This window comes from Aythya fuligula, chromosome 23, assembly GCF_009819795.1.
Source record: "Aythya fuligula isolate bAytFul2 chromosome 23, bAytFul2.pri, whole genome shotgun sequence".
Taxonomy (NCBI): Eukaryota; Metazoa; Chordata; class Aves; order Anseriformes; family Anatidae; genus Aythya; species Aythya fuligula.
In genome coordinates this window covers 798346-823412 of record NC_045581.1, presented here as the reverse complement: position 1 = coordinate 823412, position 25067 = coordinate 798346, and the positions used below count along the sequence as shown (strand labels likewise).

General features: G+C 43.4%; 1 protein-coding gene across 1 annotated transcript; it reads right to left on the bottom strand.

Moving 5' to 3' along the window:
- Window positions 1-267: 267 nt before the first annotated feature.
- Window positions 268-18470, bottom strand: CTPS1 (CTP synthase 1). Its single transcript, XM_032202345.1, has 19 exons — window positions 18423-18470; window positions 17898-18075; window positions 17370-17540; window positions 16507-16607; window positions 15178-15294; window positions 13740-13823; window positions 13421-13501; window positions 11543-11694; window positions 10140-10272; window positions 9231-9319; window positions 7734-7828; window positions 7083-7145; window positions 6185-6228; window positions 5181-5277; window positions 4852-4907; window positions 4671-4767; window positions 4209-4353; window positions 2126-2216; window positions 268-724 (listed from the first exon to the last, which is right to left on the bottom strand). Exons 2-18 carry the CDS (start codon window positions 18061-18063, stop codon window positions 2132-2134), a joined length of 1776 nt encoding a protein of 591 aa, XP_032058236.1. The 5' UTR covers window positions 18064-18075; window positions 18423-18470; the 3' UTR covers window positions 268-724; window positions 2126-2131.
- Between the last annotated feature and the right edge of the window lie 6597 nt (window positions 18471-25067).

Genomic DNA, 25067 nt, shown 5'->3' with positions numbered 1-25067 from the left:
ATGATCCCAGTTAATTGCATCCCTGCAGAGTGACTTGTCACAGTTAGAGCAGATCATGTTCCAGATTAACTCTTCTATTCCAGGAAGATTTTCCTGGTTAAAAGTTCATTGCCGGCAATGAATGCACCAAGACCACCAGTGCCAAACATTTTTAAATACTATTGGAAAAATAAACAAAGCATCCCCCCGCCTCCCTCCCAGAAAAAGACTGCATAAAGCTTAACAGACCCATCCTCTGCAGCACAGCACAAGAACCAAGTCTCCAAATCCAGAATCATACACATTATTTCACAAGTAATAAAGACTGCTTTGGGAGCAGAAAGGCTGGAGAAAGCAACACAACCACCAGTGTCCAAGATATAAACTCATGCCAGCATTACCATGCATTAGGAAGGACGTATGCAACTAGATTCTCCCCAATACATCAAATCTCATACTCAGATTTGCTTTTTATCTCCAAGATGGTGCTAACTGAAGAAAGCCTAGAGGTGCATGTGCTGTGATGAGCTCTCTTCCAGAAATAATCAGAATATATACAGAAAAACAAGACAGAAAAGTTGAGGAAATAGACAGGATTTCATAACGGAATTGAAAAAAAAAAATGAAAAACAAAAACAAAACCAATATAACTTAAGAAAGCCCAAAGCTGACAGTGTTCAAGCTATTGCTGTAAGAATGCCTGGAAAAAATCTAATGAGGGCTCTTCTCTTCAGTGAAGACACATCTGGAGAAGGAAAGAAAGAAATAGAAGAATTAATTAGTAACAGTTGATAGACAGAAATTGCATAGCACACTGAAATCTGAGTCTTAAAACTGCATTGCTTCAACAAATGTAACAGTTGCAACCTGACAACATTCCTTGTCTGAAAAGAGACATCTTTTAGTTCACAGGGGCATTGTGGCAGTTTTAAAACCACTAGATTATATCTCCAAGAAAGCAACCTTGGAGTTATTCCATGCCCATGGCAGGGGGGCTGGAACTAAATGATCTTTAAAGTCCTTTCCAACCTGAGCCATTCTATGATTCTAGCCATTCTATGAACTTTATTCTAGAAGTCAGCATTTAAATAAAACTTTGGGAATGAGCACTATGAGGCTAAGCATTAACCTCTCCCCCTTCCCAGCCCTGGATGAGCAGCATTGCCCACTCACTGCCTGTACCAAAAGGAAAACCTTAATTTTGTTGCAGTTATTAACAGAGTTGAGCTGAGACTTGAACCAGCAGGTCAGTCAGCTGGACAGGACATGCATCACATTGGCCAATTTGACTTTCCCTACAACTTTATTTTGGGGAAGGCCTCCAAGCTACCAGGTATCAGTTCTGCACCCAGTACTAGGCATGTCATGGAGCTTGCTTGATACTCTCAGTGAGCCAAAGCTTCTGAACTTTAGAGAGGGGTTCTTCAGCTCGTAGTTTGCCATGGCACCAGATCTGGAACAACCCAACGCCCAAGCGACTCTAACTTTAGTACTACAAAGGCCCAGTACCACGACTGGGGATGGGGGAAGTACTTCTGTGCTAGATTTCATGGGCTAACCCTCATTTCCACTCCGTAGTTAACATTGGAAATTAAGGTTTGAAGTGTTCTAATTTATTTATTTATTTATTTGCTGCTGAAGTTTGAAAGCTAGGGTTTACTGCCCCTCCTCCAAAACTTAGATTTTATTTTTATACACACATACAAATCTGATTTTAACAGAGAAATTTGCTGTCTCATGAAGTAGGGGAGAATGGATATTTCAAGTATGTTTTTTGGGCAAAGGTGAGATAGTGCTCTCAAAATATCAAGCCTTCTAAATCCAGTAACCCCTTGTTTGGCCATGCTTCCATTTTCAGCAAGGTGTGCTGTATTTGTGCTTTGTTTCTTTATTTGAAGTCATTCCTAAGTTCCCACATTTATTTTTATACTTTATTATTTGTCAGTTTGCCAGGGAAATATACACCCACATCTGTTACACAGACACGAGGTCTTATGCATCCCTCCACAAAGCTAGAACACGTGTAAGCACCAGCACTTTTTGCAGCATGCCAGTTTTCAACTAACTGATGTGAAACACTAGAAGGACAGATTGGGCAACGATTTTTTCTTCCATAAGGGAAGAGGTTAATATCATTAAAAGTTACCGGGAATCAGTCGTGATTAAACGATGGAAACTTCAGCTCTGTTATCTCTGAGTCAGGCGAGCTGCTGCCACTTCTGTCACTGTAAGTGTCCCTATAGAATACAGGAAGATTTTATTTTACAGAGCAAAAGTGCTTTATAAACCTAGATGTGCATCAGGAATTAGTGTGGTCTTGTACTGTTGGCTTAGGAAAAAAAGCAAAGCATGCAAAATTTCCTAGAATAACAGATATACTTATTATAGAATATTATAATATAAATGTATATATATAAAAATAAATCAAACCACATCTATCTATAGAGAGAAACATTTTAAGACCAAGCTAATCTAAATTAAATTCAATCAAGAGAAGACTGGGTAACCATCCATGATCCATTATGTTCATCTTCCCAGTAACAGTTGATTGTCTCTAATCCATTAAAGAACTTTTTCAGAATCACAAAATAATTCAGACTGGAATGGCTCTCAGGACAGACAGCAGGATCAGCTATCACACCAGAGACAATTGCTCAGGATCTATCCAGTCACATTTTGATGTTCTCCAAGAGTGGAGACTGCACAATCCTTACTGGGCAACCTGAACAAAAGCTTGAACAATCTGAAGGTGAAAAACAGATTCAATTTGCGTCAATTGTTTCTCATCTTCCCATCATGCACTTGTGTAAAAATCCCATTTTTATCTTCTTAAATACTTTCTCATAGGTACTGGTGGGCTCCTATTAGGTCCCCCATGAAGTCCCCATAAACAAAATAATTCTTCCAGACTGAACAAGCCCAGCTCCCTCAGCTTCTCCTCAACCAGCAAGCACTCCAGCCTCCTGATCTTCTTTGGTAGCCCTCCACTGAACTCCCTCCAGTCTAACAACATCTTACTTGTACTGGGGGCCCAAAACTTTATAAAGCATTCTAGGCATGGTCTAAGAAATGTTAAGTAAAGAGACAAACACTTTTGTCCATGTACTGGCTTTCTCTCTTATTTATACAGCCCAGAACACTGTTCATGTTTTCTACACTGCCGGGGCACACTGAACCCTGGTGGCTTATGTTCAGCTTGCAGTTCACCAAGACTTTGCAGCAACATGCAAGCAGAACTGCTCCCCAGATCCTCAGTCCCCAGCCTGCATTATTGCAAGGGGTTTATCCTTCCTAGATACTTTTGTCCTTGCTAAGTTTCATACAGTTCTTTTGGGCCACTCCTCCTGCCTAAGCCCACCTGAAAAGTGGGCTTACTGCCGTGTCTACCGAGCAGAACTGCAGGGCAGTCAGAAGCAACAGAATAAAGTAAATGCACAGTTGTAACCTATCCAAAACATTAGTTGTTTTGCAAACTAAAAGAAAGCTTAATTAAAAGAAAGCTTAATGCAGCAGAAAAAAAACACAAAGCTACAACAACCTGGGACCGTTCTTTAAACCATTAATGGAAACAAGTTTCTCAAGGATCAACCTGTACCTAGGACTTGTACAAGAAACATGCAGAAAACCCTGTGAGGTCTCCAATCATCTAGAAGAGCAGGCCCAGCTGAGTTTCCTGAAAGATCTGATTCCCAACAGGACACTCCAGAATTACTCTTCCTGAAGATGGGACCCCACTGTGGGACAAGTGCAGCTCTATGGCACTACAGTCAATATTAAAATACAAGACAACAGGTTTCGACTAAGAGTGTGAAGAAGAGGTACTTCAAGCACCTTTTCCCAAACAACAAGGGATAGGACAAGAGGAAATGGCCTAAAGCTGTGCCAGGGAAGGTTTCAGTTGGATATTAGCAAAAATTTCTTCAATGAAAGGGTTGGAACAGGCTGCCCAGCAAAGTAGTTGAGTAACTATCCCTGAAGTTATTCAAAAGATGTGTAGATGCAGTGCTTAGTGACATGGTTTAGTGGTAGACTTGGCAGTGCTAGGTTAACAGTTGGACTTGATCTTGGAAATCTTTTCCAACCTAAATTATTCTGCGATTCTAAGCACCCCCAGCACCTCACAGACCAGCAAAGCCCCACTCTGTGTGAACAAGAGCCTCCAGTTTACCCTGTAGGAGGAAGCACTGCTGCATGAGAATCTTCCTTATGAGAATCTTCCTTTAACCTACCTGGGTGAGAGCCTGCAGCCCTTTTGCAGATAATGTGCGAGTCTTCCTGAAGATGCCAACAGGAGGCCAAAGTATGGAGGAGATGGCTTAATTGGTCTGGAGAGGAATTCAGGGTGATACTGAACACCCACAAAGAATGGATGCTCTACAAGAAAGAAACAGGAAACATTAATGAGAAGTCTCTAAGTCTATGTCTGAACTGTCACTGAAAACACTTCCTCCCCAACACCATGGCTTAAATGTGATCAGTATCTTTCTACCTCTGTCAATTGTTCCTAAATGGACAGGCCCATGGCACTGTTTGTTTTTTTTTGTTGTTTTTTTTTTTTTTTTTCCTCATGTAACTCAGCATGTCATTCTATGCACAGAATGGTTCTGAGGGAGCCTGGACTGGTCTGCTTGATTACCTTCAGTTTCCCTCAGAGATACTGAGGCTCATAGTCTCATTGCTTAAATACTCACCTTCCAACTCAACCACTTCCATTCGCTCTCCTTCCTCATCTTGGCCTACAAATTTCAAACCCTGCTCTTCAAAACAGTTTTTCAGTTCTGGATTGACCTAGAAGACCAGAAGCAAGAAAACCCATGATCTCTTGTGTCTGGATTATACAGAAAAGCTCAACACCCACAATAGCATTTTTACCTCAAACCTGTGTCTGTGTCTCTCTTCCAAGAAATCATGATCCCCATACAGCTTCCCTACACCAAAAAAAAAAAGTCAATGTCTTAAATAAATGCCAAACAGTTCACCTGATGCCAAGTTTTGACAGGCTCACATGATTAGCATTTACTGTCATGAGCCACTTCTAGAGGGGACCAAATTGATTGATCTCCATTTCACTAATGGAAATACGTTCAAGGAATGCTTTAACATTCCCAGATCTTACTTCCCTATACCCACTATATCCCAACTATATAGGCATCTTATTCCCAGGAAACACTTCCAAACCTGGAAGATAAAACAACCCTTACTCATGATTGAATTCTTCGTTTGGAAGAGTGTTCTTCTCTTGCCAAGCCTCATAGTTCCACCCATTTGCCCAGGATTATGTTCTGGCATGTCTATGACCTGGGAAAAGCATTCAGAGCAGGAAGTGAGACTGAGGGATGCTCAGTCCCAGGCACACTCTGAAACACTAACAGGAAAAAAGAAATCAACATCAATACAGAAAACAACTAAATCAACCCACAGAACTTGATTAATTAGCAGTTATTCTAGTAAAGGCTGTACAGAGAACATATAGAAGGCTTGGAGATATTTGGGAAGCTCTAGCATAGGAAATGGTCCAAGTCAAAGCCCACACAGATCCCACGATAATAATACTGTGCTATTTACTGAACTATATGTTAAGCAAACCAATTTCACAGAAACAAAAACCTGAAATCAGCATCACTTATACTTCATATAACTCCATAAGCTTGTTTTTAGAAAAACCTTTCCTTCTGAGTAGCGTTTTAAAATAGCAGAAGCCAGCCTTTATGATGGGACCCTGGATGACACATATGTGGTCTGCAGTCTGAGAAACACACATTCGGAAATCTGTCTACAAATGTTCTAAGGAATTTATCTTCGCCTATGCTGATTTCTGAGATCATAATCAAATTTGGTGATATCCAAATTCGACCGGACCTGCTTACTCTTTGATTTCAGAGAGCTTTTAAACTGCCCTTTAAGAAGGGCATTTTTTCCTTTCGTCTCTTAAGAAACATTTCATTTTACGAAGAAGAACAATTATATTATACACATATTTATATATCCCACTGTTGCACCATTAACAAGCACTATAATATTTTAAAAAGTGGCAACTGTCATACAGTTAACTAGGAAACATTTGTTGTTCAGATTAGGAAGTGATGAAAAGCAGACTTAAAAAAGCCATAAGACATAATAATCCAAGTCCTTATCTATATGAACAGGTGTGTACAGACAAGTCTAACACAGTAAGGATACTAGAAGCAAGTCACTACATACTCACCACTGGATGAGTGGTTTTGGGGTCAAATTCTGTTGAGTTAGCATCTGCAATGTTACATTAATTGATTAGAAACACAAAGTTCCTCTCACCATGGCATGCACCTCCCCCAGGTACAACTGCATCCCATCCCCACCCTTCTGGCAAGCAGCAGCCTTAGCTTTGCTGAGACCCTCTCCCTGCACAGAGCTGTCATTTCAGCCCCAGACAGCAAAAACACAGTACTCCGTCAGCTATGTTAGATATGAATTTCTGCCCAGAGGTAGGGCAACTAATGCTAGTGCACTCGGTGCTGAAAGCAAGGGTCATTCAGGAAAAATACAACAGTTCTGAATATTTTAAATAAAGCTACGGAGTGGGAAGGAAGAAGTACTCTGAAGAACACATCCCCATGACTGCCCCCTCCACCCCTTCACTACTACCAAGATTCAGAATCAGTCTGAGACACTACTTCCTGTCAAAACTTCTTTTAAAACAGGAACCAAGTCCACTCAAGCAGTGGAGCCCAGAAAACAATTCAAATCACTGAAGTAGGTGTAACTGCCTGGTCAGCTGAATTGTGTTCTGGTCTTCATTGCCAGTGAATGGCTATAATGGGAATTAGGCTGTCCAGCACACGTGAGCACAACTCCACTTACGTGTCTTAATCAGGAGCTGAACCTCACTCCAAGCAATAGAAATTTTTCTGTTGTTAAAAGCATTCCAGCACTGAGCTTTACTTGAGTAAGATAAGGAGATTATTTATTTTTTGAGTTAGCAAAGGAGGAGGGGAATTTTTTTATAAGTCTAGAAAAAAATAAATTTTAATCTACCTACCAATGAAAAATATAGTTACGGGTATTACCCAACAAACCAACGAAAATAAAATATCCAAAGCCCAGGAAAAGCTTTGTGCAATTACCTTGCCAACCAAGAACACTGCGTGCAAACTCCACGACTGCTAACTGCATTCCCAAACAAACGCCTGCAGAAGGAAAGAAAGAATACAGATCAAGTCAGGACAAGGGACCACTGAGCCTATATTCACAGAGGCAAAAGCTTTGCTGGGCAAAGCGCACACGCCTTCACAAAGCAGTCCGGAGTCTGAGGAAAACTTGGAAGAGACACACCCCTGACTGGGATTTGGATTTAAGGGGCTGTTCACCCTGTACCAGACTGTTTTGACACATTTTACCTCCACACCTCACACCCCATCCACTGCTCACATGACATCTCCAGTCTTGCACTATGCCCAGTTAGTTTAAAAGCATTCACACATTTCTTTGTTTCCAGATGCCAAGATACCACAGCCATGCTCTGAAACTCATCCCCCCCTCATCGTGGAGATTTTGTCATCACATCCCAACCAACTCTGACTACTTCAGAGCTAACTGAAGATGATGATTCTATTACCCCATTAACCTGAGCACAGACCACCGCTTTCCTTCAGCCAATTATCTTCAAAACTGTATATTCTGAACACTCGTGAAAATCCACAAAGTTCTTGCTGCAGTCCAGTTAAGCTTTTATTCAATTTCCTTATTTCTTCTAATGGATGAAAAATGTTTCTCACCTAAGAAGGGTTTTTTCTGTTTTCTTGCCCAAGAAATAGCTTGAATTTTGCCTTCTGTCCCACGAACACCAAATCCACCAGGAACCAGGACTCCGCTGCACGAGAGTGAGAAGATTCTTTTCACATGTGACTCACCAGCATGGTTCCCAGCAACCACGTGCCACTCTCTCCTATACATCTTGCAAGAATTCACTACTGAAAAGGGCTTTAAAGTGCCCTAAGTGGCAAAGCCTGTCTGCAGCACAGCTTCTGTCTGACTTCATATGAGGTGTCATAAAATATTTGGGGGGTAACATTTTATAAATGCACATTTTACCTTCCAAGGAATCCCAAATATAACACAGGTTGCAATACTCAAGTTGTTCACACTGGATGATTCACGCACTCCGCAACAAACACCCATTTGCGAATGCATCATCCACCCTGGCCCATGCCAAGGAAGCCACTGGCTGCAGTCACGTTGTCCTAACCCCAGGTGCAAAGAAACTCAATTCTGCAGGAGCTTCTTTGTTCTATCAGTATAACCCAAAGCGTGCTTCCTTCAGGACTCACAAGCCCCACTGGTTCTTGTTTTCTAACAAGAGCTTCCTGGCTAACTCTTGGTATTTCTCTGCATTGTAACACTTTTTCGTAGAATCAGAATGGTTCGACTTGGAAGGGACCTTAAAGATAATCTAATTCCAACCCCTCTGCCATGGGCAGAGTCATCTCCCACCAGACCAGGTTGCCCAAAGCCCCATCTAACCTGGCCTTGAAAACCTCCAGGGATGGGGCATCTACAGCTTCTCTGAGCAACCTGTTCCAGTGCATCACCACGCACATAGTAAAGAATTTCTTCCTGATATCTAATCTAAACCTTTCCTGATTTAGTTTAGACCCATTATCCCTTGTCCTATCACCACACTCCCTGACAAAGAGCTCCTCCTCAGCTTTCCTGCAGCCCCCGTTAGGCACTGTCAGGCCACTGTGAGGTCTCCCTGGAGCCTTCTCTTCTCCAGGCTGAACAACCCCAGCTCCCTCAGTCTGTCTTCACAAGAGAGGTGCTCCAGCCTTCTGAGTCCAGAGGAAGCCACCAAGATGATCATTCTAGGTGGCTCCAGAGCTGAACACAGTACCTTTATCTTCTTCTTATAAAACTGAATACCACATTTATGTATTTCCTCTCTTTGGTTTTCCAAACCTTTGCCAGTATCTATCCCGTTCCCTCATTTCCTTTCATCCCGTTTCCCTGCTAAGTCTGTGCAAATCCTTATGTCCATAATTATTTTCCCTAATGCTGCCTTTCACAAACTCCCTCATTTTTCATTTTTATTTTTTTTCAAAGTAATTCTACTCTATCTTATCCTTAGTTTCCTTGAGAGATCTTTGGGGCCGCTTCAAGAGTGTGCTGGTACACTGCCTAAGAAAAAGGCCTATGGTGAGACATTCCATAAGTGTCAGAAGTAGCAAGTTTACCAGACACGCTCCAAAGAAATGGACAGAGTACAAGAATCTTACTGAGCACCACATAGTTTCTGCCATGCTTCATGGTATCGGACAGGTTCTTCCTGGAGGGTTGCTGGCTCCAAGTCAGCAGAGTCAATATACTGAGGAAAATAAATCCCAAAAAGGATTATGAGGTACTGCCACAAAAAAATACAAACATGAAATCTTCTAGTTCTCATTAATATAAGGTCTAGATGCACAACACACACAGAATCCATTACCCTTCTGAACCATACAAATACAGTTACTAGGAACTGCCCATGGATGAACACACACAGTATTTGCCTTTCACCACTCCTAAAAAATCAGCGGAGGTGAAAGTAAGACAAATGTAGAATGGTGCTGTTGTTAAAAAAAAAAAAAAAAAAAAAAAGCAGCTATTTCCATGACTCAATGGCATCATGAATCCACTGCACCTTTAAAAAACTTTAATTAAATAAGTTCAATTTCTGACAACAGATACACATTTTAACCTTTTCAGAACATTTGGCTGTGATCAAGACTATTAGAAGCATCTGTGGAGCCAGTCCAGCATTAAAACCTCAATAAAAGAATGAGGGAGAAGCATCATAAAGGCTGTCAGTACAAGGTTAACAGCAACAACCCTAAAAAAGGATCACTTTCGAAAACTGCTAGAAATTAAAGCAAATATTGCCCTCTTTAAATACATCTAGAGCTCTGTCATAGTTCAATATGCAACACTGAGCACTCAAGAGTTCCCATCAACACTGACGCCTTGCATAACTCTCAGGATAAAAGGCTGGTTTGCTTTAAAGCTGTTTTATGCCTGACAACAGATGCTATAATCCAAGAACAGTTTTAAAGTTCACTGGCTGGACCAACTCTCCCTTTAAGCCTAACAACTAAGATGCGTACACTGTAAGTATGAAAGGGGAAATTTACTTGCATGCACACACACACCTTGATGTCAAGTTTATGGTTGATAGCCAGTGCAGAATGTTCCAGTGCCTTAATGACAGATGCGTAGGAATCTGAAAACTTGGTGTATTTGCCAACTAGTGCAATGGAACATGTTTCAAGGAGACGGTCATACCTAAAGAAAAATCAAAACGCTGGTGTTATTTCACCACTAAGAGGAAATGGGGCAAGAATTATTTATATTCTATTCAGCTTTTCAAGTAATTTAAAGAGCTAGGCTCTTGGGGTCTGTCAGACTAGAGATAAACCAACTGTGAAAGAGATGACCTTCCGTAACAAAGACAACCTAAAAAACATCAAAGCAAGAATGGAAGAAAAAACACCAACATGAGAGCAAAAGCTTGCATAAAGTTATGTATAAATTAACTTGTCTCTCCTTGTGGTAAAAAGCCATTTTGAACAGATACAAACTGTCTTTTCGGGAAGTTCTATTATATCCAAGAAGTCAGCAGTAAACTATCAGAAGAGAGGATCAAAGCACAATTCTGCATATGTTTATACTGTACTGCATCTTCCCACGCTGCTTCTGACTGAGTTCACTTCAGCAGCCAGAAATAAAGAAATGACTTCTAGAATCCTGAGTTGTGCTGCCTACACTTTCTGTCCCCAGCCTCTGGCAGCACGTGATTTACACAGCATTCTTGATTACAACTAAGAGATTCTGTTTAAACAGTGTATTTCAGAATTAAGTACCTTTAACCAAGTCATTTACTGAGGCCTTTCCCTGTCAAAGTGAAACGTTCTTTACATTGGTCACCCGTGTTTTAAGGAGAAGAATCTAGATCTTGCAAATTAATTTCTTATAAAGACAGCCATATATACAGCTTCAGAAAGGGCCTGAATGCTGACTGAAAAGACTCAATTCACTATTTCTAAAAGAAGATGCACTGTAGTCCCCACACGAAAAAAAAAAAAAGTGTTCTAGGAGTCTCAGATGGAACAGTTACAAAACAGCTGTTTGACTCGCTTGAAAGCACACACTTTTTTTTTTTTTTTTAACTGACATTCCTGATGACTCCTGTGTATGCCTACAAAAGGATTTCAATGCTATGTAACAACACTGCTGTTTTTGTGGGGGAGGTCTGAGCCATTCACATTAAGTACTTCAAAATGGTTCTGACATAGGCAGTACACTAACATCACAATGTAAGGAACTCAATGTATCTTAAAGGACTCTCTAACTGAAGATTTATTTTTTTTTCCAAATGGTTAAACATCTAGGAAGAAAATGTGCTTTTGTAGTAAAGAAAAAAAAGAGGAAAAAGCTTGAGCACTTCAGAACACTGGCTGAATATGTAGTAACATTCATAACCTAACAACCAACAATGAAGTAGAGAAACTTATTGAGATTCTTAAGTCTCACTTCACGCAGCGGTGCAGCTCACCTGTCAGCCATTTCCTTCCACTTCATAAGCATCCTCCTGGGCTGTCTCCCAATGGGAAGATCAAGCCTGTGTCTGAAGTAGTCAACAACTCCCTGCTCCTCTAACAACAGAGGAACCCGGTATATAGAAGAGACATCATGAACACAGATAACCTGTTCATAAAATATGAATGTCATTAGAACAGATTTAAGCATGCCTGTCAAATTATTTTTAGATGACTATTGAAAGAACTTCCATCTCTAGAAAAAAACCCTTTGACTACTTAAACATGCAAGAAATAACATGCATTGAATAACATACCACATAACAGCTTAATAGTAGTTTCCCTATACTTAAAAAGGCTATCCTTCACCACTTCCCAGGTATTGCGACTCACTACAGCCTGAGGAAGGGCTGTGGCATGATGACCCAGCAATATGACAGTCAGCTGCTATGGAAGTTATGCAAGTGTGTAACAGAATTCAAAAAAATAAGTCAAGAGGTGAGTTTCTCCTCCTAAGCAGAGGTCTCCAGCTCTGGGGAAGGAAGGACTTCATATTTCTAGAACTACAACCCCCAGCATGACTGGATCTGCCCACCATTGTCATTCTTAACCAGGGCTCCAAGTTTGACTAAAGTCCAGGGAACACTGTGGGCTCAATAAAGTAATCATTTTCAGTCCTTCATCAGACTTGGAATTAAACAGCTACAGAACAAAGAATTCTAAGACTGGTGAGGAATACAGACTTCAACAGTTAAGTTCACTGAAGAAGGCTTCAGCAGAAAAGGAAAGACATCTCTAAACAATGGCCACCTGACCATCATGGAGACTGTACTTTATTAAGGATCAAAAATATGACAACTATTTTTAAATCCTCATTTCTCCCAACTCCCATGAAAGCAAAGTTCAACACTTCACCAGCAAAACTAAACTGCAATTTTCTTCCTTTGTAGGCAGTAACATCTACTTCTCAATTCAAGTGCAACTGCAGTTAGAGAAACAACTACATAAAATTGCATTAAACTTCCAAGAAAGCGGCTGACATGGGGAATTTACTTAAAATTCCTGACCAACAGCAGGTTAGAAAACAAGAGGTGGGTATCATACTGCTGATCACCAGCTAATTCTGAATGTAACACCTGAAACCTCAAGACTCCCTTTGATCTTGTATAGGAACTTAAAAAGAAGACTTGACAGAGCCTGAAAATGTGCAGTGATATCCCTTGTTTCATAAAAAGACACACTTTTTCAAGCTCTAGCTGGAACTGAAAGTGCTAATAAGCACCCTCCAGACTATCTGATTATTTTCTAAAGTCGAACTCAGACTATGCTATGCAGATTACGCTCAGCACAACAAAAATCAGGCTAACATGGAATTTTTGCATACCACATAACATTCAAGTAAACAATGCTCCTCTCAACTACCATTTAAACTTTTCTTTGTAATTTCTCCATATGCAACCACGGGCAGAAGAATACTATCACAGAAGTAGTGTACAAAAATGCACCTATCCTTTTAACGCAATTTTGGGCAACTACCCTTTTGCTTCTAAACACTGATAAAAATCTCATTCTTCTGCATTTACAGCAGGAATGTTGAAGGATAAACAAGGTATAAAAAAGCTATTCAGAAAATACCTTGGATTCCACAGAATTGTCTACGCCTAAGCATATTTACCTTATAAAAAATAGATGCGGACACAAAAAGGACAATTGTAACAGTTGCTTATGCAAGGGAACGTAGGTAAGACAAAGAAGCAAATGAATTATGCAGCTATTACAGAGAGAGCTAGAACAACAGCTCTATGCTCAGGTAAAACTTCGCTCAGCATTTGACAAACAGCTACAATATTTATTGCTACTTGCAATAAACAAAGTAGACAGCAACCTTTCTTTACCTGTTCTGGTTCAACATGACAGAACATGGAAATCTTTTCTTTTACTGAGGTATCCAATGGAGTAGAGCACCTGCAAACAATCTAACAGAACAGCACCATTAAGGTTCTGAAGCAGCAGACTACTCAGACATTCACATAACAAACCTCTAACAAAAAAAAAAAAAAAAAAGTCTTTCTGCAATGTCTCTGTGACTTGGAAAAAAAAAAAACAAAACAGCTTAGTTACCAATATGTAAGAACTCAACTTATTTAGACTAGGTTGCTGTTGCAACGTGCCAGTACTGCATTTTCAAATTCAAAGCCATGCAGCAAACCTTACCAGGTCTGGCGAGAGACCAAGGCCTCTGAGTTCACGAACACTGTTTTGGGTGGGTTTGGTCTTCTGCTCTCCTGTAGAGCTTGGCTGGTCAAAGAACAGAATTTGTTACATTAATTTCTGACGATTTGTAGAAATTACTCACATTACTGGGGACTCTCCACCCTTTTTGTCTCATAAAACTTTGACACAGTTTTTAGATAATTCACGAGCTTTAAATACCTTTTTGTACTAGCACCTTAATCTCAAAAACTGAAATCAACCAGCAGAAACCAGAGTTCAAGTCTGTACAGTAGGAAGACATGCATATTACTGTGGAAAAGGAGAGCACAGAGTCTCAGGTTTTTTATTCACTGTTCCCTCCAAATACCTAGCAATTCAAATTTCTGATTTTCTCTCCCTAAATCACCTAGCCCAGCCAGAAAGGGAAGGTAAGATTGAGAAGAGAGAACGAAGACTGATCTGCACCCTTGTAACGCAACTGAGTTACTCTGTCAAATCCAGATCCTAAACAATAAATACTTATGCATACTTCCATTACCATAGAAGACATTTTTTAAGTACTGATTCTTGAAATAGAGGTTTTTGAGTGGTAACAATTGTAAATTGCATTCAAATTCAGGGCAGATAATACAGATCAGGTTGCATGGCATAAAGTACCTTCATTTGCTTTTAGTATTAACTGGAGTTTGCAGCATCTACTTGAAATATAAGGACATTTTGTTTTAATTTGTGATTTCTAATTAACTGATTCTTTTAGTAGCACTGTTTCTTAAGACCTTATTCAGTGAATTTTTGAACCAAGGGCAACTGCCACTAAGACTATCATACAGCATTTAAAAACTGTCACATCTGGCTGCTGTTAAAGATGAAAACGCATAGATTGTATTTCAAATCACAGTATTATGTATTCAAACTACAAAAGTAACCCAACTTATTTCATGAACTACAGATATTGGACATATTGGGAAAAAGACATACAGTAACAAATAACAAAGTGTAGGAATAACTTGGAATATGATCATTTTAAAATGAAATGGCTATGAGATCTGGCTCTAACACTGAATTTTATGAGAGCTTTGCAGAAGTGAAAGACAACATAAATCAAGAAAATTGGGAAGTTTTCAGCACTAGACAGCAAATTTATCTGCCAAAGCTAGATGATTCCATAGAGAAAAACAGCAGTTAAAAGATGACAACTGAGTTTGCTGCAACTCCCAACTATTTATTACACATTTACACACTTTGAAAAAATTCTGTTCTGTTTTTGTGAACCTCATAAAAATATGTAACCTTATATTTTCTGCATTTCTTCCAGAAGTTTCTATATACAGAAATAGAAATACAGTGTCTTTAGATACAGCATATCAGAAACAACTATTTATAAATCAAGTTTTGGATACAAAGAAGCAGCTGACCACCTCGCATTTTAGTTCCTTACCTGTGGAACTAGACTGACATGAATGTTACAAAAATTCTCTCTTCTGGCTTTGAACTGGAACTGACGGAAAGCTTCAATGAAAGGCATGCTTTCAATATCACCTACTGTTCCACCAAGCTAAAAAAAGACAAAGACATTTAGAATTAAAGTTAACATCAAAACTCTACTATATAGGTATGCTAAAGGGTACCAACACATAAAGGACATCTAAATACCTCCCCAGCACCTCCCTCTAATTCCCTAAGGAGCATCAACACCAAAACATCAACATGAAAAACAACAATATTTGCCAGTTGTACGTACTACTTCCTCAGTCTCCACTGTACCCCAACTATTATTCTACCTTCGTGATTTACCCCAAAGTCAAAAATCCACAGGAAAAACAGCTTCTCACATAGACAGCACATCTCCAGGGACATTAGCTTTGCCTTTACTCTCTCTTTAGGAAAAAGATTTAAGTGTTAAAACGCTGTTGGGCTACTATCACAGATCTTCTGAATTATCATTTATGAACATTAGGTGGCACAAAGAAGCAAAATTTCTGTTAGTTTAAGTGACTATACAGTGTTTTTGCACACGTGCAGATAAAGAAACACAAGGCATCCTCTGGAGCAGCAACAAATTCCTGAGCGCTGTCAGACAGTGCTTCCTAGGTACTTCAGGATCCATAGCTGCAAATCCTGTGACAGAAATTGGCACTCAAGCTGCAGGAAGAGTCCTAAGTCACCGCGACCTGGGCACTCTGACAAACACTTTCTCTCCTGTATCAGCATATCCTGCCAGCCAACTCAGCGGCACCACCTCAGAGGCTTAGCCCTATTCTGTCTCCTCTAGCAGCAGGATGACACATACAGTGTGCAGGCAACAGAACAGGGTTCATCACTCGTGCAATTCATTTTTCTAGGTCTATGCTGGAGGTAGTCACTCCAAGGGTCCTGTTACTGCTAAGGAGAGACAAGTACTTGTCACCAGAGGGTCACTTAACTACCCTTCCTCTATCCACCAAGTACGATGAGGGCACAGCACAGTTAACTCAAACTTCGATGTATAAAATTACGAGAGCTAAAATTCATTCCATAAACTAATTTGGATTAGTCTAGAGAGCAAAGGACTTCAAAAATATAACTGTCCATGACCTAAGCCTTCTGTATATGGATTCAGACACAGAGCAACCAGAAGATTAAAGTGAGGCTAACAAGGGAGATTTTTTAACCATCTCAACATGCAAAGTCAAATATTACTGAAAATTAAAGTTTTATTAAACAAAACATATGTATAGTTCAGTTTATTCCATACAGGAAAAAAAGCTATGTTTTAAGAGCTACAAACCTCAATCACGCAAACTTGGGGTTCAATACCATCTTCATCTACAGGAATCCGTGCCTGCCTCATTACCCATTCTTGTATAGCATCTGTGATATGGGGAACAACTGAAGAAGAAACCATGGAAAGGGTTAAAATCACAACCTATCACATTACAGACCAAATTACTGACAATAACTAGCCAGTGCTTCCCCTATCACATCAGCACCGATACATGTCTTTAAAGAAGTATGCGTTTTTGAAATGGCTATTCTTGGCTGTGATTTTCAAGAGAGGTGCTTTGGCAGGAAATGTAATCCTGCTTCGATTTAAACATATGTAAACAATGTTCCTTTTTAAGATGGAAGCTTCCAGTAAATACTGTTCTATGTACTAAGCAGAAAGTTAGCCTGTTTGAAACCAGCTATAAAAATCTTTATCCAAAGCAGCTGTGGAGGATGCTTAAAAAGAGAAGAATGATCTAATCCTCAAAGATCCTTCGGGTCTTCTAAAAACATAACAGTATTATTTAAATGAGTTATCAACAACAGTAACAGTCTTAATAAGCTAACAAATAATCCACAGATATATTGGTCTGTAGTCTGTTCATGTTTAGGACTGGCTGTTAGAAAGTTGGATCCAAGCCCAGGATATAGGTCATACAACATGCAGTATGCTCCCAAGCACTGTAAGGTTTCGAGGGGGGGTTACAGGTAAACTTTGGCACGCACCCCAAAATTTGCACCAGCGTGCCTTCTCAAATCAAAAAGTCACAAAGACAGCATAGATCAGAAAAAAAGACCTCAAATCAAGATGGAATTCAAAAGCATCTCACCAGTACAGAAATATGGAATATATATCTAAACACCAGAAACAAAGCTTCACATCACCTTGGACAGTTTTGCCGAGATAGTCTCCCTTCCTCTCCTTGTTGATGACATACTGGTAAATCTTCCCAGTAGTCAGATTGTTGTCTTTGGTGAGTCGGATATCAAGGAAGCGCTCGTAGTTACCGAGGTCCAGGTCCACCTCCCCTCCGTCATCTAGCACAAACACCTCACCTGCAGGACACAGAAAGGCACAAACACCACCATCGCATACACAGTCCGCATCAGCAACTTGCTGATTTTGCATGTGACAGCTAAAGAATTCAACACAGGGTAACACCTTCTTTGGTTGCTACAGCAAATTCAGGAGCAGCTCATAAAACTAGAAGCCTTGTCCAACGAAGAAGACTAACGCACTGACAACTGGACCCATTTACCAGCCACCAGCTTCATTCGCAGCAGTAACAGACCAGAGCCCAAAGCCACTAGGAGAACATCTTTGCTGCAGGCTGCCTCATGGCAGGGCTCTGCCAGCAGGTACCAGCCCCAGGAGCCTCCCGAAGCCCCGGGCGCCGCTCGGGGGCCGCTCACCATGCTCATAGGGGGAGAAGGTGCCCGCGTCGATGTTGATGTAGGGGTCGATCTTGATGGAGGTGACGTGCAGCCCGCTGGACTTGAGGATGGTGCCGATGCTGCTGGCGATGATCCCCTTGCCGATGCCCGAGATCACGCCGCCCGTCACCAGGATGTACTTCATCTGCCCGCCGGCCTGCGACGCCTCACAGCCTCAGCGGGGGCCGCGGTGCCCGGCGAGGCAGCGCCAGCCCCGCTGCGAGACCCCGGCCTTGTGCCCTCAGCGCCTGCAGCCCCCCGGCCCCGTCACCCCCACCCCGGCCCCGTCACCCCCATCCCGTTACCCGCTCCCCCCCCCCACTGTCCCTCAGGCTCCCCCCCCCATCCCCGTTCACGCCGCCGGGCGCGGCCCCCCCCCCTCACCCCCCCCCCGCCATCCGGTCTCCCACCCCCCCGCCTCCCCCGCGCCTGCCCGCGTGGTCCCGCGTGGTCCCGCCCGCTCGCGCCTGCCGCGCGCCCCCTCCCCACCCCGCCGCCCCTCACCTGTTCCCGCCCGGCCCTCGCGGCGGCGGCAGCAGCAGGAGGTGCAGGAGGTGCAGGAGCGGCGGCGCGCGGAGGGCGCGTGGCGGGGCGGGGAGCGCAGAGCGGAGCGGGCGGGGGTGCGCGCGCGCCGAGCCGCTGCCAGCCGGCGAGCTGCTGAGGCGCATGAGGCCGGCGCGCGGCGGGGCGCAAGCGCGGGCCTCCCTCGGGCGCCTGCGCAGTGAGGCGGGGGGGAGGGGGAGGGAGGTGAGGGGAGCCGCGCTTCAGCCCTGACGGGGCGGGGCCCGCTAACGGCAGCCCCAGCGCGGGGCCCGGCCCGCGGGCACGGGGCCGTTGAAGCGGGGAGCGCCGGGTCCAGGCGCCCCCTGCCACCGCCACCGGCACCAAGCCTGGCGGTGCCCGAGCAGCCCCGCGTGTTGTCCCCGGCGCGTTGTTGGCTGGCGGGTGGGGTCTCGTGATGGATTTCTCCTGATGGTCGAGCAGAGCAGCCTGCTGTGGTGTCAGGATGCTGCTTGATGTTCCACGCGTTTTTTCTGTTTCCTGCTTGCTCAATTTTATCTGCTCATAACTTATCCTAGACATTCTTAGTCATAGTTACAGAGTTGTTCTGTGTATGCCTTAATCAGTTGTCTTGTCTGTGGCAACTGTCACTGCTTACATGGAAGTACCATTGTAAGAAACAAATGACTAGAATCACAGAATTTCCTAGGTTGGAAGAGACCTCAAGGTCATCGAGTCCAACCTCCAACCTAACGCTAACAGCCCTCCACTAAACCATATCACTAAGCTCTACATCTAAACGTCTTTTGAAGACTTCCAGGGATGGTGACTCCACCACTTCCCTGGGCAGCCTGTTCCAGTGCCTCACAACCCTTTCAGTGAAGAAGTTCTTCCTAACATCTAACCTAAAACTCCCCTGGCTCAACTTAAGCCTATTCCCCCTCGTCCTGTCACCAGGCACGTGGAGAACAGGCCAACCCCCACCTCGCTACAGCCTCCCTTGAGGTACCTAAAAAGAGCGATAAGGTCACCCCTGAGCCTCCTCTTCTCCAGGCTGAACAAGCCCAGCTCCCTCAGCCGCTCCTCGTAGGACTTGTTCTCCAGGCCCCTCACCAGCTTCGTCGCCCTTCTCTGCACCCGCTCAAGCACCTCGATGTCCTTCTTGTAGCGAGGGGCCCAAAACTGAACACAGTACTCGAGGTGCGGCCTCACCAGAGCCGAGTACAGGGGGACGATCACCTCCCTAGGCCTGCTGGTCACACTGTTCCTAATACAAGCCAGGATGCCGTTGGCCTTCTTGGCCACCTGAGCACACTGCTGGCTCATATTCAGCCGACTATCCACCATCACTCCCAGGTCCTTCTCTGCCTGGCAGCTTCCAACCATTCCTCTCCCAGTCTGTAGCTCTGCTTGGGGTTATTGCGCCCCAGGTGCAGGACCCGGCACTTGGCCTTGTTAAACTTCATGCAGTTGACCTCAGCCCATCGGTGCAGCCTATCCAGATCCTCCTGCAGAGCTTTCCTACCCTCAAGCAGATCGACACACGCACCTAACTTGGTGTCATCTGCGAACTTACTGAGGGTGCACTCGATGCCCTCGTCCAGATCTCTTGGTTATGTCATATTACCTAATGCTGCCTCAAACTTTTTATCTCCTTCAGTTTTTCTCTGGCTTTCTTTTCTCTGTCATGCCCCATCCTTGCAATTAGGGTTTGGCCTCTGAAGAGCTCACTGACATTTTGGTGGGTGTAGTGCATATAGAGAACTTTGTGTATACAATCACACAGATAAATGTATTGCTATTGTTTGCAGTTAACATGCCCAAGTTGTAGACTTTTCCCAAAAATAATTGTGCCTAATTATACCAGATGCCAATGACAGAAAAGAGGGGAAGGAGCCATGAAGGAAAGCCAGGCAGATTCTTGTACTGTAATTGTCATTGTCTCCGTGGTTTAATTCAGGACCATCCTCAGGCTGCTGTGTGAAAGAGATGGTGTGGCTGATCTCTGGCCTTCTGGTGAAGATCCTGAGAGACGAGGCACATCACAGCATCTGGCAGTGTCACCCAGTCCCTTGCAGACTGGTGACTTTGCCTGGGGGTAGTGCCTGAGGGGATGTAGAAACAGGGTAGGGCCACTGATGGGGTGATCAGCTGGACGTGGGTAGGAATCAGAAAGGGTAGGAACATGCTGGTGATGTTTGCCTTTTGGCCATGCCATTGGAAGCTGCTGAGGAGTGTTCCTGGCCGGGGGAGGTGACTGCACAGACCCTGCTGGGAGTTTGGGGATGGTGTGGGGAGTGGTTCCAGTCTTTTCTTGCTATCGGTTATATGTCTGCCATGGAAACGTGTGCCAGCGTACTCTGCCGTCATTGGTCTTGCACTCAAAGTCTGCATCTGGTCTGCCAGAATGTTTCCCCGTGGACATGTTCTCCTGCACATTGTCAGTTCTGTGGGCAAAGCCACCTCTTGCCTCCCCCAGGGGCAGGCTGTTTCCACTTGCTGCAGGTGGGCAGTGACAGCGCACAGTAATGCAGCCTCTGGTGCCCTTGATGGCGATTCCTCTGAGAAGCATTTGCCGTTAGAATTGCCTGACTGTGCTGTTTTGCTTCTTCATGAAGGGCTCTTGTTGCTTTCATCTGTTACTCAGCTAGCTTAAAACAAAAAGAACATTAGTTTCCAACATCTTTTTTTAAGGTGAGGCTAGTGTGATGAAGGGGTGACAGTATGCAGAAATGCAGGAAAGGATGCGTGTGTACGTATATCTGTGTGTGTGTACCACACATACATTGGCTGAGAGCATCTGGTAAGACACAGGGAGGCCAGGTTGTTCTGGGGCTGGGTCTGAGCATCTCAGGTTTTTCTATTTCTTGAGTGAGCATCAGACATCTGACTGGAGCAACTGCTTTAGGAGTGAAGGTAGGCCCTTACTTTCAGAGGTGTCTGTTACCTAAATGCAAGCTTCTACTTTTAGATGCATGAATCTTTTTATCAGTGCCTAATTAAGGCCTCAGGGGTTGGATATCCAGTGGTGCTTAAGAGATAAGTGAACTCACTGGGAGCTATTTGTGAATATTAAATGGTGTGGAATTGCAGCGACCCAGAAAAGTTACATCTCAAATTATGTAAGATTACCTGGACCTTTTGCAGGCAAAGTGAGGCAACAGTGGTGGTGGTATTTCACTGTTTTGGCTTTACAATGTCTTGGTCTTGAGTCTCTCCCAGTAAAATACAGATTGTGAATGCGATAAAATGGATCTACTCTGTTTAACAGGATTTGATTCACAGCAGATCAAATGAATTTGAAAGCATTTTGTTCAGATGATTGGCATAGTCCTGATGAATGCTAATGTATTGCAGTAATTATGTAAGGAAAGAATATATTAGAATCCTCAAATATTCATTTGAATGTCTTTATTATTTAGGTGTGTGTTCATGCAGGAAAAGGTTTGTTATTACAGTTGGTATAATATTATACTATAGTAATATATTATATAATATGTAATTTTATTACTTACTATTGTTATAATAATAGTATGCTATCATCCTGATTATAGGAATCAGGGTTTGTATTTCCTTTCAAAGGCACATTTAACATTTTTTCAGGTGAGGGCTTTCTTAGCAAGTTCACTGTGTTCATCTTTGTTTTTACATTTTTTTCTTTGGCTGCCTTAGAATTCCACAGAAATGTTGATTTTGCCCAATTTGTGAGATGCAAGCCCTGATCTACAAGCAAAAGGAGGCCTGTGAGGTTGCTGTGATTCTGCAGGCCCTAGTAAATCTGCTCAAAGACTATAAAACAGAATAATGAGTTGAAGAAGAGAAATGTGTACGAACATTTTTAAGCAGGTGTTGGAGTTTTATTTGCCGTGTTAGTGCAAAATGTCACATGCTGTTGACATGTGCATTCCTTTGGTGTGTGAAGTCAGCTTAGTGTGGTGAAAGAAGGTGAGTCTTTCAGGCAGCCACCTTGGCAGAGGTGCTGAGGGACAGATGTGAGCAGGTGATGTTCGTAAGGTAACCACTGTGCGTGCACCTCATGGTGTTGTCCCTGCCATCTCAAAGGTTTGTCTCCCTCGAGCTGATGGGAGTGCTGTGCCTTCTCACTGTGGCTCTGCCTTTGTAGTCTCTAATTTCTGCATTCACTAAGAAGGATCACTGTTTACGACCCATGCAGAGCTAGTTATCTTACATCTTCAGGTGTGAGCCAGTTTTCTACTAATCTGAATCCCACTGTTGCCCTGTATTCTGAGATCTTGCTGCCAAAACAATGTGTTTCAGCTGTGGCTTTGCCATATTTCTTGGTTCCAGTTCCATTCAGGAAGAGGGATGCGCCCTTCACCAACATGTATGTGGTACCATTCCTGGGTGGTGTGTGATCAGCAGGGCTGTGTTTGAATGTGACTACTGAAACAAACTTGACTTTCATAACAACAAGCAAGCACAGATGGAATTACACGTGCCTGACATGGCATGCAGTGCCTACAGCATGGATGTTTTCCACTGAGCTAGTTGTTTATTTGTGCTCCTGTTACAGGCAGTGGAGAGGTGTGTGCCTCATGTGCAGCCCCAAGAAGGGAGGGCTGACATCCAGGTGCCTAGTTCTCTGGTAGCGTGGTTAGTGCTGTTGGGACCTCTGCAACCTGCTCTTAGCGTGGTCACTCCTGAAGATCAAAACATGATCTGTTGCGGCAAGATTTTGCCAGTGAGTTATCATCTCAGGCCAGTAACTCTTCTTTGCCATGACTGGGCTAAAGGCTGCCCTGCACCAAAGTGTTCCTGGCACTGATGGGTTATCCAAGAGCCTGGCTGAGACCTTGTTGAGGAGAGTCTGGCAGCCAATTGAGCTCACTGCCAGCCCAACACTGGCTGGCCATGCAGAGAAAACATTTTGTCTTCACTGTAATCAGTACTGGGTATTGCCCACATGTCTGGAATTCACATTTATCACCTCAGATGTATCTTGTTGGGTGGGTTTGAGGTTATGCTCCTCTGAGTGCTGCCTTCCATGTGACTAAGGAGGCAATGTTGTGGGTGAGAACACCTTATCTAGCCACCTATGGGAGAAGGGTCCAGTACAACCCTATCCAACCATAATCCTCTCTTACCCTGTTTCCACCACTCTCCTTTGGCCCCACGGAGTGACTTCATGCCCTGCTCAGCTGCCTGCCTGAGCTGAACCACCCCATCCACCACTTCCCCACCAGTGACCCCGGAGGTGCCTCCTCTTCATCCTTGGTGGCTGCTGCCAACCTGCCTGTATGCCTGCTGCTGATGGAAGGGACAGGATTAAGCCTGCCTCTGTCCTGGGTGGGAAAGGCTCAGGGCTAAGATGGAGAAGCCTGGAAATACTTGCTGCTGATGCTGCATTGTTGACAGTGCAGCTGCCTCCTGCAGCCAGAGCTGGAACCCCATCCACCCTGACCTCTTCCTTGGTGGCAGCAGAGGACTTTGCAACAGAGGTCTGGACAGAGACAGGCTGGACACTTGCTTCCTGTCCTTTCTGTCACCCCAGTACTCTGCCAGCTGCTCTGCCTGAGCTCAGAGGCAGCCCTGATCTGTCTCTAAGAGCCTGAGATACTACCTGGCGTGAGCCAAACCCTCTGAGTCATTTGAAATCAAATGCCCTTTACTTTTATTTTAAAACCTTGCTGTTTGTCCTTATTGCACATTTATAAATTTCTTGTATATATATTTTTGACCATGCCATGCAGTTTGAAAACTTTACAAAAAAAAAAAAAAAAGTAAAGCATTTACCCTGGTGCACCCTCCCAGACAGGAAAGCATCGGCAGCACCCAGCCATGCACCAGAATGAAGATTTACACAGCATTAGCACACATACAGGAGGTGCACCTACTCCACCCCTTTGCTCTCCTCTGTGCTGTGCAGAGCACACCAAAGCAACGTCTGCAGAAAGCAGTAATTGGTACAGATCCAGCTGGTTTATGTGGCATGAGCACTCCTATACACTGCAAACCACAAGAAGCAATCTGAAATGCCATGCAAGAATGTTTCTAAATGCTTCCATTGGAGGCGTGCACAGTCTGTTGGCAAGATGGAGCAGCTGACATGCTGATGAAGTGCTCTGCACATCTGTAGTACCTGTGGAAACCATTCTTGTCTGTTTTTTAATGAATAATGTTGTAAGCAGCATAATATCAAGACACAGGAGTGACTGCCATGTGCCCTTCTCCAGATGCGCCCTCAGTTCTTACTCTGTGGCTGCTGAAACTGTGGTGAAATAGTTCCTACTGTGATCCAAACATCTACCAAAAGGCTTCAGTGGTGCTCACCCCTGGGTTTTATCTGATGTTTCATTGTTTGTAAACTTAGCAGGGGTTATGCTCTCATTGGAAAGTGGCAAGCAGACTGTACAGAATTTGACTTGGGTAAAAAATCTCCATTTACAAATCATCAGTTTGGCCAGCAAGGGTCTGTCCCCAGTTCTCTGTGTCAGGAGGTTCCCCTTGGGCCTTGTGTACCACTCCCTTAGTTTTTCATGTGCAGAATTGATACGGGCCTTGTGTAAAGTGTTCATCTTCTTTACTGAGGTGAAACTTTCTAAACTTCTGCTCTAAACTTGATCAGGTGCTCTCCAAAATGCAAAGTAACCACATCTGGTACCCTGGGTAACAAAGGAGTTTGGGCAG

Coding starts and splice junctions, on each gene's coding strand:
- CTPS1 (XM_032202345.1), bottom strand. CDS start 18,063: ATGAAGTACATCCTGGTGACGGGCGGCGTGATCTCGGGCATCGGCAAG. Junction 17,541..17,897: donor CTTCTCCCCCTATGAGCATG/GTGAGCGGCCCC, acceptor TGTGTCCTGCAG/GTGAGGTGTTTGTGCTAGAT. Junction 7,146..7,733: donor ACAGAAAAAACCCTTCTTAG/GTGAGAAACATT, acceptor TTCCTTCTGCAG/GCGTTTGTTTGGGAATGCAG.